At 43.3% G+C, this 12008-nt stretch overlaps 1 protein-coding gene across 1 annotated transcript in view; it reads left to right on the plus strand.

The window, feature by feature from the left end:
• Cybrd1 (cytochrome b reductase 1) overlaps positions 1-11712 on the plus strand; it is a 32672-nt gene extending 20960 nt beyond the window's left edge. The window contains exons 3-4 of the mRNA XM_048425938.3: positions 7514-7668; positions 8354-11712. Coding sequence (XP_048281895.1) covers positions 7514-7668; positions 8354-8654 — 456 coding nt within the window. The 3' untranslated portion in view covers positions 8655-11712. The remainder of the gene's footprint in view (positions 1-7513; positions 7669-8353) is intronic.
• The last annotated feature ends 296 nt before the right edge of the window (positions 11713-12008 follow it).

The following is a 12008-nucleotide window of genomic DNA, read 5'->3' on the forward strand; positions in this document are numbered from 1 at the left end:
AGCCACCCAGTGAGGCACTTCTCCAGCCCACAACCTTTTTAGGGCCACTAATTCAACAGTATTGTTTCTGTTAGCTACCGTCTGTTTGCTTGTAACTGGGTCTCATGGGACCATGTTGACCTCCAGCTTACCATGTGGCCAAGGCTGATCTCACTCCTGATTCTGCTGCCACCACCTCTCAAGTGTTAGGAACCCAAGGTGTGTACCGCCGCACCCCATTTTTGTGGTACTGGGAAACAACCCAGCGCTTTGTGCTTGTGAGGTATCCAGCTTGATTTTCTGTTGCGACAAAACGCTGAGCAAAACCAAGTTGGGGAAGAAAGAGCTTTATGACATTTACAGGTTATTGTCTGTTTATTATCGAGGGAAGTCAGGATGGGCCTCAAAACAGACTTGGAGGCAGCAACTGACTCAGAGACCATCGCAGTATGCTGCTTACTGTTTTCTCCTTGTTTTACTCGGCTTGCATTTTTTTAAAATTTAATTTACATGTTTTTATTTGAAGTGCATTCGTGTTTTGCCTGCATGTGTGTCTGTGTGAGGGTGTCAGATCCCCTGGAACTGGAGTTACAGACAGTTGTCAGCTGCCATGTGGGTGCTGGGAACTGAACCTGTGTTCATCTGGAAGAGGGGCCAGTGCTCCTAACTACCGAGTCATCTCTCCAGCCCCCTCAGCTTGTTCTCTTCTATTGCCCAAGCTCTCCTGCCCAGGGGTAGAATAAATACAGTAGGCGGGGCCTTCCCACATCAATCATTAATCCAAAAAATGCCCCTCAGACTTGCTTGTAGGCAATCTGACAGCAGCAATTCTTCAAGTGAGGGTTTGCCATTCCAGATGACTCTAATTTGTGTCAGGTTGAAGACTAATCAACCCCCTAGGCAAGCACTCCATCAACCGGGCTCCGTCTCCAGCCCCTAACCTCCCATGTTTTGGAGACAGGATCCCACTATGTAGTTCAGCTTGGTCTCAGACTCAGAACGCTCTTCACCTCCTCTTCAAACTTGTCATTTCTAACAAACCAGTGAGTAAGAAAAGGATGCCTTTAGGCTGGTGAGACCGCTGAGCGGATAAAAGTACATTATGCTAAAACCGACGACTGAGTTTGATTCCAAGGACCCACAAGGTGGAAGGGGAGAAGTGACTCTCACAAGCTGTCCTCTGACCTCCACACCCCTCACCAAGGTACAGCTACACACATACACACACACACACACACACACACACACACACACACACACACACACACTTGAATACCTTAGATTTTTAAATAAATAAATTTTAAAAAGATTATTTTGTGGTTCTAATACTTATCCTAGTACCTGGTTTGTTTCTTTGGTACATAAAAATAGGTTTGTATTTCTTTAAGGACTTACAGGAATTCTGAATCAACTTCCTTTTTATTGAAATGTGTTTCTATATTTTCTTCCAATTTGAATCTTGCATCTCTCCCCCACCCCCTCTCTCCAGAAACTCTTGTATTTTAATGCAGCCAAGTGAATCATTTTCAATCCAAGGTTACAGTTTTTCAATTTTGCTGTCTTTCTATGACTTCATTATGAAGTCTCCACCTTCCCCACCCTAACTACTTGGAGCAAAACATTCCCCTTTCTTCCTTTCTCTGTTTTTGTTGATTTGTTTTGTTTTGTTTCCTGAGAGAATCTTATCAGGTAGCCTAGATTGGTCTTGAATTCAGCCAAATTGCTGCCTCAGCCCCCTAGTGCTGAGTTTACTAGCATGCATCACCACCCTCCACTCTCTTAAGAATATTAATAAAACCTACAGTCTGAACTCATTTGGAATCTGCTTTAGGGGGTGCTGGGGTTTTGTACCCCTTCCTTTTTCTCCGTATGAATTATTTTTACTGCATCTTTTCCTGACTTGTCTCTGCCCTTGCCATCTATCAGCAATGACAGCTTTGTCACCTGCTTTTGTCTCTGCATCCTCGACAGTCCAGGAGAAGTTGAGAAAGTGTGTAGAAGTGTGTGGAATAAGAGATAAGACTCTTTGACTTCTGCTTGGGAAAGGGTGTTTGTGGCAGCTTACTGACAGTTCCTAGCTCCTCTCGCTGTTTTATAAGAAGCTTTCATTACTCTTTGCATATCAGGAGTGACTCTGGGATTTTATTGCATGTTTTTTCTCTGTTGAGATAAACATCATTCTCTTCTTTAATCCGTTAGTATAACCAATGGCATCAGTAGATTAAAAATTTCAACAGTGAACTAAAAATGTATTTGATCATCTGGACATTCTGTGAGATCTGAAATAGCTGGATTCTTGTTCCTTTTGCCTCTGTGTTCTCTGGACTTCTCAGAAATTTGGTTTCACAACACTTCTTGGTTTTGTTTGGAGGAAGGGACATTTACTGGTAGCTTCTTCGTTGTTCACACATAAGGGACGTGATATTTACAAACACAGGATTTGCAGTTAGGGAGACTTCTGTCTGTCTGTTTGTTTCTTGTTTGGTTGTTTTGTTTTTTATTATCATTTATTTGGGTGTTAATTTTTTTAAGCAGGGTGTCATTGTGTAGCCCTGGTTGGCCTGGAACTTTCTATATAGACTGGGCTAACTCATAGAGATCCGCCTGCCTCTGCCTCTCAAATACTGAGTCTGAATGCCTAGTGACACCTGTTTGACACGGTCCCTACATTTGGTAGGTGCTGACTTTAAATGAGTTCCGTTAGCTTCTCACCTACAGTAGCAAGACTCATGATCCTTCATAAAATCATAGGAATCAAAACCAAATCATGCTTGAAAAGGCTCAACCCTGGGCAGAGCACATTGAAATGATGTATTAGCTGTTGTCACTAGAGTATAAATGTGTGGTAGATTCCTTTTGATCCGAAAATGGTAGCTTTTATTTTGCCTAGGTGTCATGGTATCTTCATGGTCAAGAACATGCACTTTATGTCAGTGAAATTCATTTCTTTAGCAGAGTGAAATATCTGTTACAGCAAAGTGCCTTCCTAAGCAGGCACATACATCGTTCCACAAGACAAACATGGGATCCCAGAGACATGTTCTCTGCCTTTGTGATGTCTGCAGGGAGAGGCAGGTAGCTGGGTGTTTGGTAGATGGTGGGTTCCGAGTGTTCTGGGAGAGTACTCTGATTATAAAGGGGCATAGGGAGTTCCACATGAGAACCAGAGCCACAATCCTGGGGTTGGAAGCTCAGAGCATCTTCTGGCCTGTGGGAGGAGTTTGTTATGTTTGAGGAAGAGGAAGGAGGCAAGGCTGCCAATGGTTTGGGAACACGAACTGGCAGATGTAGAGACATCAATACAGGAAGTCTAGTAGGTGTTTTGCGGTTTGGAGGAGAGATTCGTTGGTGTACAGGGGTGATAGTAGCAGTGAAGGGCAGTGGGTAGATCCCAGTTATTTCAGATGTGAAATTTAGAGACCAGGCTTGGGAAGAATGTGATTAAAAGAATGAGAGCCAGTGGTAGATGAGAAGGGGACCCTGGGGGGACCCTCCAGGACTTGAGGGACGTCTGATGCTCCGGGGAAGATCTGCAGACATGACTTGGAAACAGTCCCTCAGGATTAGTGGTGGCAAGTCAGTGATGACCGTGAAGGGCAGAAGCAAGGTTGTAGTGGATTGAAGAGGAAGCAGAAAACCTCTGCCAGGCCCTCTGGGTGAGTGGAGCAGGAAGAACATGGGCAATGTGGGTAGTCGCTGAGAGTGCTAGGAGCCGAAGGTGGTGTTTGGAGATTTGGGGAATATTTGTGTGGGTTTTGTTTTTTCTCTTCTGCTTTTCATTAGAGAAGTTTGGACAACTAAAAACGCTGATAGGATGCCACCAGAAAAGGAGGGTTTGTGGGACCTGGAAAGACGCAGTCATCTAAAAGCAGGAGTTTCCACTGATGCAGCCTCCCTTGACTCCATCACTCCGTCGGGCCTAGCAGCCAGGGTTTGTTGTGATGAGAGCTGAGCCAGGCTGGGATGTTGCCAGGGGCAACTGATAGAAAGGTGGTACAGTGGGGAGATAGAGGTATCAGCCAGAGCCAGAGGTGGAGCTTCCGTTTTAGTGGAGCTTCTGTTTCGGTGACCGTATCTGCTTTACCGACCGACACCCATGGGCATGTTCTTTACAAGTTGGTTAGGATTTTTAACCTTGAAAGCAAAGTGTCATTTTGCTCTTGCCTGTGAAGAACTTAGCTTGAATATGAAGGAAGCTAGAATTTCTCAAAGTCTGGTCACCAGGACAGCAGCATTAGCATCTCTAGGGCAACGAGAAACTTGGGTTCTCAGCTTCTATCCTGATCAATTCAATTAGAAAACATGGGACTGGGGACTGAAATCTACTATGTAACAACTCTCCCAGGCCATTCTGGTGTATGCTTACATTTGAGAGCAATCAACGAAAAGCAAAAGCTGTAACAGAAAGTTGGACACGACAGTAAGATTTTAAAGAAAAGTGTATTTATTTTTAGTTTATACATGAGTGTTTGCCTGCATGTATGTATGTATACCACGTGCATGCCTGTTGCCCTTGCAGCCAGAAGAGGGTGTCAGACCCCCAGTGCCTGGAATTAGAGGGGTTTGTGAGCTGCCATGTAAGTGCTAGAAAATTAACCTAGGTCCTCTACATGATCATCAAATGCCCTCAGCCACCGAGTCGTCTCTCCAGCGTGCGCATGTGCACACACACATACATACACACTCATTGCCCCCCTGTTTGAAAGATAAGGTCTTATTACAGAGCCCAGAATGGCCTGGAAACTTGTGATTCTCCTGCCTCAGCTTCCCAAGTGCTGGGATGGCAGCCATGTGTCTCCACACCTGTCTATGTTCTAGTGCGCTCCGAGCAAGGGCAGTGAGTACCAGGAGCGCAGGGTGCTGGTTCGTCTCATGTAGCAGACCAAGTACTCAAGACCGCTTCCGGTTCATAACAAAGGCTTCAAAATATGTGGAAAATGAAGGCGTGAGTGCATATGTAGAACAGCAGAAAGATGAAGGGGAGGTAGAAGAGACTTCCATGTAATCAGTAGTTAAAATGAGCCATTAAATCTACCTCTAACCACCCCCCCCCCCCAAGCAAACAATACCTCATGTGAAAGCTAACCATGTAGCTGTGTCCTGCTCTCACGAATGACACTTGCAACAAAAGCTTTTTAAAAGTGTCTGGAAGTTCACATGCACCTTTTTTATAATTTTTTTTTAATTTTCTTTTTTAAGACTTCTATGTTAGCAAGGCACAGCGGCACAGGCCGGTAACCCCAGCATTTGGGAAGTGAAGACAGGAAGATCAGAAATGCGAGGTCATTCTCAGCTGCCTAGTGAGTTTTGCGGTCAGTCTGGGCTAACACATCGGGATAAACTAGCACCGTAGAGAGAGTCATATAGTTAAATAGAGAAATAACTGAGTCAAGCTCAACTGTTGAAAGGGCTCTGTGAACATAAACGCTTCTTATCTAATTAGAGCAGAGCCTTCGTTTTCTATGGTGATTGGACACCATTATCAAGACAACTTACCAAGGAGAGTGTTCAGTTTAAGCTACGGTTTCAGCGGGTGAGAGTCCATGACGGCGAAGCAAAGGCAGGATGGCAGGAGCAGTGGGGAACTTACATCTGGATCTGACAGTGGGAGGGAGAGAGGTAGAGGAGAGAGGGCCTGGGAATGGTGATAGTCTTTTGAAACCTCAAAGCCTGACCCCAGTCACACACCTCCTCCAAGGCTACACCCCCAAACCCTTCCCAAACAGTTCCATCAACTGAGGACCAAGCATTTGAACATTTGAGCCTACAGGGGCATTCTCATTTATACCACCACAGAAGATTGCGTATTAATTTAAAAATTTAATAAATGTATAAAAATATAAAGGAAAGACAAAAATCACTGGCAATGCCAAGTCTAAAGTCATCATCATTATATTTGAGTTTAGTTCCTCTACTATAGTTATGCCTACATATAGAAGGAAATAAATGTTTAACCTTTTAAAAGATTTATTTTTATTTTATGTATATGAGTGTTTTGTCTGATATGAGTATACTGTGTGGGTAAGTGGTGCCCTCCGAAGCCAGAAGAGAGCACCAGATCCTGTAGAATTGAGGGTAATTGTGAGCCACTATGTGGAAACTGGAAACCAAACCTGGGTCCAAGAGCAGACAGTGCTCTTACCTGATGAGCCATCACTCCAGCACCCTAGATGTTTAATTTAATTTAATTTAATTTTTGGTTTTTCAAAACAGGGTTTCTCTGTGTATCTCGGGCTGACCTGAAACTCTATAAATCAGACCAGCCTCAAACTCACAGATCCGCCTGCCTCTGCCTCCTGAGTGCTGGAACTAAAGGCGTGTGCCACCACTGCCTGACTGATGTTTAATTTTAAAGCATGATTAAGATCACATTGTTTTCACTTTCATCTCTAAGTAATATGTTTTTAGATTTTATTTTTCCTTACCTCCTGGGACAGGATCCATTGTATGAAGAACTGTGCCCACAATGATGACCCCTGCCATTAAACAATGCCTTTGGATTGTGGTCTTCAAATCTGAACAAACATAAGTCACCAGGACATCCTGTTCAAACGCAGATTTCTGACATCTAGAACACCTGCCGTAGCAGGCCTGTGTGGGGCTCAGGCATTGTCTTAGGAGCATCCATTAGGTACTTGAGGCTTATATGTTCCTGGTCATGTTTTCTGTAATCACACCTTGGAAACTGCTGGCTTTGGGACAGAAGATCTTGAGCTTTTGAGTCCACTAGGTTATTTATTGCTATAAGGTAGTAAGACTGAGGTGGTTAAAAGGAAATAAAAAGTATTGTAAATTAATACAAATTATAAGCTTGCATCATTACATTTTGAAACACTTTCAACAAAGTCAAATCCTCCATGAGGCTCCCCCTTTCCTTTGAAAGGTAATTTTCTTTTGTTGACTAACATCTTTAATAGCAAAAGTAAGATTTAAATTGCTGAAAGATTCTGTAAGCAAATGCCTGGCTTCCTGCCTACTGAAATTGTTGTGCCTTCCAGGATTACAACAGACACATCACTGACTGGCGGTGGCGGTGCACGCTTTTAATCCCAGCACTTGGGGAGGCAGAGGCAGGCGGATCTCTGTGAGTTCAAGGCCAGCGTTGTCTATAGAGCAAGTTCCAGGACAGCCAGAGCTACATAGTGAGACCCTGTCATGAAAAATAAATATATACACATAAGTCACAAAAGAAGTGAGATAACATTAAGGACCTTAGAGTCAAAAAAAACCAAGACTATGAGAACTATGTATTTCACTAGGAGGTCTCAGTAAAAGACACCAGAAAACTACCAAACAAATTCCTAGCTTTCATTGAGGCACAGGCACATGCACACTTTTCTGGAAGGATATTTGAGACAGGGCATATTCTAGGTGTTACTGTTGAATGTTGGAACTGTGCACAGAGAAATTTGCTGTCTGTTTTCTGCCTTGGTTCTACCTCTGGCTCTGGAGCGCTGGGGCTGAAGGCACATACCACCGTGAAGGGTAATCTAAAACTGAAGTCAAATGATAACCACTGTGCTCTGATGTTCAGCTTGTCCTAGGCTTCTTGATCTTTCTGCTCCCATGGGCTCCGCCGTCTCTCCGGGCAGTCATCATGCCCATACATGTGTATTCTGGACTTCTCCTCTTCGGAACAGTGATTGCAACAGTCCTCATGGGAATAACAGAGAAGCTGTTTTTTGCCCTGTAAGTCTGGAGTCTTCTTTCCCTTAATACCTAAGCTAGAAATTTTAAAATATTTATTCACTGGGGAAATAGAATATAGATAGCTATTCTAAAAGACTTATTTTTTTGCTTGCATGAGTGTCTGTCTACTACATGCTTGCTATGTCCCCTGAGACCAGAAGGGGTCATTAGATCCCCTGGCACTGGAGTTACTGGCAGCTGTGAGATGCCATGTGGGTGCTGGGAAACAAACTGGGTCTTCTAGAAGAGCAGTAATGCTCTTAACTGTTGAGCCATCTCTCTGGCTCCATAAATAGCCATATCATCATTAAAATTAAAATTTAAAAACTTTTAAAATAATTTATTATCCCATACACATAGTATAGTTAACACTAAAAACAGAATTATTGGGGTTATGGGTTGCGCATCCATCTTTTGGGGTGCATATTTTTATGGTAATTGTAATTATTATATGTATACATTTTTGTTTGTATCTTTTTCCAGTTCTTAAGTGACATGAGGTATCCCAAGTACTATGTTCTTTTCTTACTTGGAATTTTACAGTATTCACAGTATAATCTAAATGTCTCTTTAATGCTGTAAGGACATTTCTGCTGAAGCTGTGCCATGGTTCTTTCTGAGCAGGTGTATTCTGTGTCTGCCGTGTGCTTGCTTGTAACTGGGTCCACTTTCTCTTTCTTCTTAGGAAAACCCCTGCGTACCATTCATTCCCGCCAGAGGGTGTTTTTACAAATACACTGGGCCTTCTGATTCTGGTATTTGGAGCCCTCATCTTCTGGATTGTCACCAGGCCACAGTGGAAGCGTCCCAGAGAACCGGGTTCTATCCTTCTTCAACCAAGTGGAGGCACGGATGGACTAGAAGGCGCCATAGCCATAAGTTCTGACCGCAGCCCTGACACCGCGGATGCTGAGTTAAGCAGCGAGGGAGCAGCCAGGAAGAGAACCCTCGGCCTTGATGATGCGGGCCAGAGATCCACCATGTGAAATGTAGATGCAGCCTATTCTTCTCTCCCGAAGTCAGTCCTACAGTTCAGCTTCTCCTGCCTAGCCATTGGTGACTTGGGTTCATAGTGCCAATGTATACTGTGGTCACCAGGGAGGATTTCCCCAGAGCATTTGTATCCTGGGGCCAAAACTTACCAAATGTAAAAGGGCTTGATCAATTTACGTGGTGATTGTTTCTTCTTTATTCCTGAGGACCCAAGCATTGAATGTGCCTGCCCAGGGGCTTGTTTGCAGAGCAGACAGCGCCCTTGGCCTCTCGCTATGCCTCATTAATTCTGGGAGCCCAGAGATTTCAGAACAAGGTAGAACCAGTCCTAACTTTTAAAATAGTCACAAGTACCTGGAACGGTGTTTGAACCCGTATGCCACACAGCTATTGTGAGTAAAACATGTTGCAAGGAATGGCGTTTTAGGAAAATTAGTTCCCTTTTCCACCTCGGTTCCCTCTCCAGCCAATTTGAGCTCGCATGGGCCCTGGACATGAAAGTGTGTATATGAGGGCGTTTCAGAGCAGTTGCTGGGTCAAAGACAGCTAAAGAGATCTCTGATTAGACCTGGAAGATTTTCTTACACTCAGCCCACAGCGCCTAGACTTCCAGGAGCATCTGTTTTGCTGACAGGAAGATGTGGTCTAGGATATTCACAGCTTTCAAGATTAAATCATTATGGTTCTTGTACCTCATGATCTTAGCCGCTGAAGGACTTTCTGATTCGGAGAGAATTGTATCCTGGGCTGTCCTTCCCTAGGGCCATAGGCAGGTTCTTTTCTGATTTTTTTGTGGAATTTGGAGTTCTACTAGAGAACTGAGATTCAAAGGTGATGATAATCTTTCATGTGGCTGGATTTCTATCTCAACTCTGAGGGAAACCTGAGGTTGTAACTGAGGAAATGATTCCTCATGGAGATTTTTTGATTTTCTTTTTCTTTCGCTGCATTTTTTGATTGTAACACTTGGGAACAGATGTGTGAATCTCTAGTTCCACCTGCTTGAGAGGATGGTATCTGAGACTCAGTTTGAAACCAGTCCGGGCAGCATAGAGAAGAAACCTGTGTTTCACTAGTAACACAAGTTGGCCTCTTCGTGCAACTGACAAGGCCACCTTGAACATGGGTGTAGCCTTCCTTGCCTTCACTTCCCAAATGCTGGATTACAGGCATGGGCCACCTGCCACACAGCACAGCTCTGCCTTTTAAATAAAAAATAAGGACAAAAGAAACACAAGAATTTTAATGTGGAGGAAAAAAAATGTAGTTTACAGCAAAATGCAGTTGCATGTTTGTTATGTAGTGAAAATCCTTTTATATAATGTGATTATTTTCATAGTCGGGCGTGCTGGCTAACACCTTCAATCCAACACTCCGGAGGTAGAGCCAGGACCTCTGTGAGTTCGAGGCCAGCCTGGTCTACAGAGTGAGTTCCAGGACAGCGAGGGCTGCTACACAGAGCAGCCCTGTCTTGACAAAACAAAACAACAATATGCCTATTTCCAAAGCCCAAATGCATCTTTCAGAGCTCTTAAACTTCATAACACTTCAGAATCCCCTCACTGCATCATCGCTTTCTTCTAATTTAATTAATTCTATCTCCAAAATTGGTTAACAGCGTCAAAAGGACTATGAGTGAGAGACCCACGGTCTTCCGCTAGATGGGGAATTCAGGGCCCTCCTGGGATAACACGACACCTATCTTAGAAGTCCAATACACAGATAAAGTTCATGTGTGTGCTAAGAAGGAACTACACGCCTACACGGAGCAGTTTACTACATGATGACTCGACATAAAGAGCTGGGCCGAATCCCGGGGCGATGCTGGGGGGAGAAGGGGAGGCTCATAACTGAGCCCCAAGTATCCTGGCGCCCTATCCTTTCCACAGGGACCCACAGAGGCCATCAGTGCAGCGCTAATTACTGGCACCAGAATAGCTGCATTGCAAAGCATTGAGCACCCTTCATCTCGGCCCTTTCTCCGCTCTCAAGCGGGCTAATGTGAGGGTAATATTATAGGAGCTTCTTCTCTTTCTTCTCCAGCTTTTATGAAAGATGCATAGCACAATATATCGAAAAGATCTTTCTATTTGAGACTCTTCTTTTAATGGGCTCTTTATTCTGATGATAATTACACCTTTATCTTTCAAAAGCTGATGTTTCCTACCTAAAGCATCTCCCCCCAAAATATCACATTAAAAAGTCTACAAAGAATAGGGGAGAAGAAAGGCTTGGGTATCAATTCCAAACAGTGATTGAAACCTCCCAAAATAATTATAGCTTATATCTTCTACAGAGATTATCTGGCTTGGCTTACCCCATAATCTAATTTCAGGAAAGAAAGCTTTATTTCAACACGGATCTACGTCAGCATGAAAGGCTTCTCTTTCCCAGGGCTTGGTGAGAAATCGAAATGAATATACTTTATTGAATTAATGTCATCAAAAGTGTACAGCTCCCCTGTGCCTGTGTCAAACAGCCCAGCCTCCACGACACTTTGCTTCCTGTTAGCTGGGTGGTTTTCTTTGCATCTGTGCCCTTGGAAATAGCGTCCGGGACCTTAGAATGGAATGATAGATTAAAGTGTACTTTTTAAGGACCGGTGACAAGTAGTTTCTATTTTCTAAAGGACAACATAAATTGTACGTCTCATTTTGATTAGGCTTTCTTCCCTGCAGAGCTGGAAGCCCCAGTGCTCACTCACTGACCATGGCTGCACATGAAAAATACAAAGGAGGAAGTCGTATATTATGCCAATTTTAGTTGGAATGAAATGGAATATTTAGCTTTAGATTTTTTTTTAAAGAGAACTCCAACAGGGAGCTACCATAACGTCTAGGTCTGATAGGAATGTAGAGGAGGAAAAATGACTGTTCTTCATTCATGAGCTCCCTGAACACTTTAAGTGGGAAATAATTCTATCTATAAATTTGTCTTTTTATCTCAGTACATTGATGGAAAAGTATTATCTTGATTATTTTATAATTTTGTAGGGAATATATGTATCTATTTTTCTTGACTTTTAATATAGCAATAAAAACCTACTTCCAAGCTTTCTGTATGTATATTATCTGTTTGTTCTGGGGTAGCTGGGGTAATCTGTTTGCTCCAAGTTTCTTTCCCATAATTTATTTTTTTAGTTGATTTTCAATTGGGTTACCTTTTTTTTCAGTTCTTTTATGGAAAATACTGTGAGCTTTTTTTCTATACTTTGCATGCCAGTCTTTCTATGATGCTAGAGGTATTGAGGCTGTCAAACCCATGGCATTCCCGTCCACAGAATCCAAGCTGGAGCCCATGGAAGTGTGCTGCAGATCATGCAAATAAACTGGAAAAAAATCACAGCA

This window comes from Myodes glareolus, chromosome 21 (genome assembly GCF_982192425.1).
Source record: "Myodes glareolus chromosome 21, mMyoGla1.1, whole genome shotgun sequence".
NCBI lineage: Eukaryota > Metazoa > Chordata > Mammalia > Rodentia > Cricetidae > Myodes > Myodes glareolus.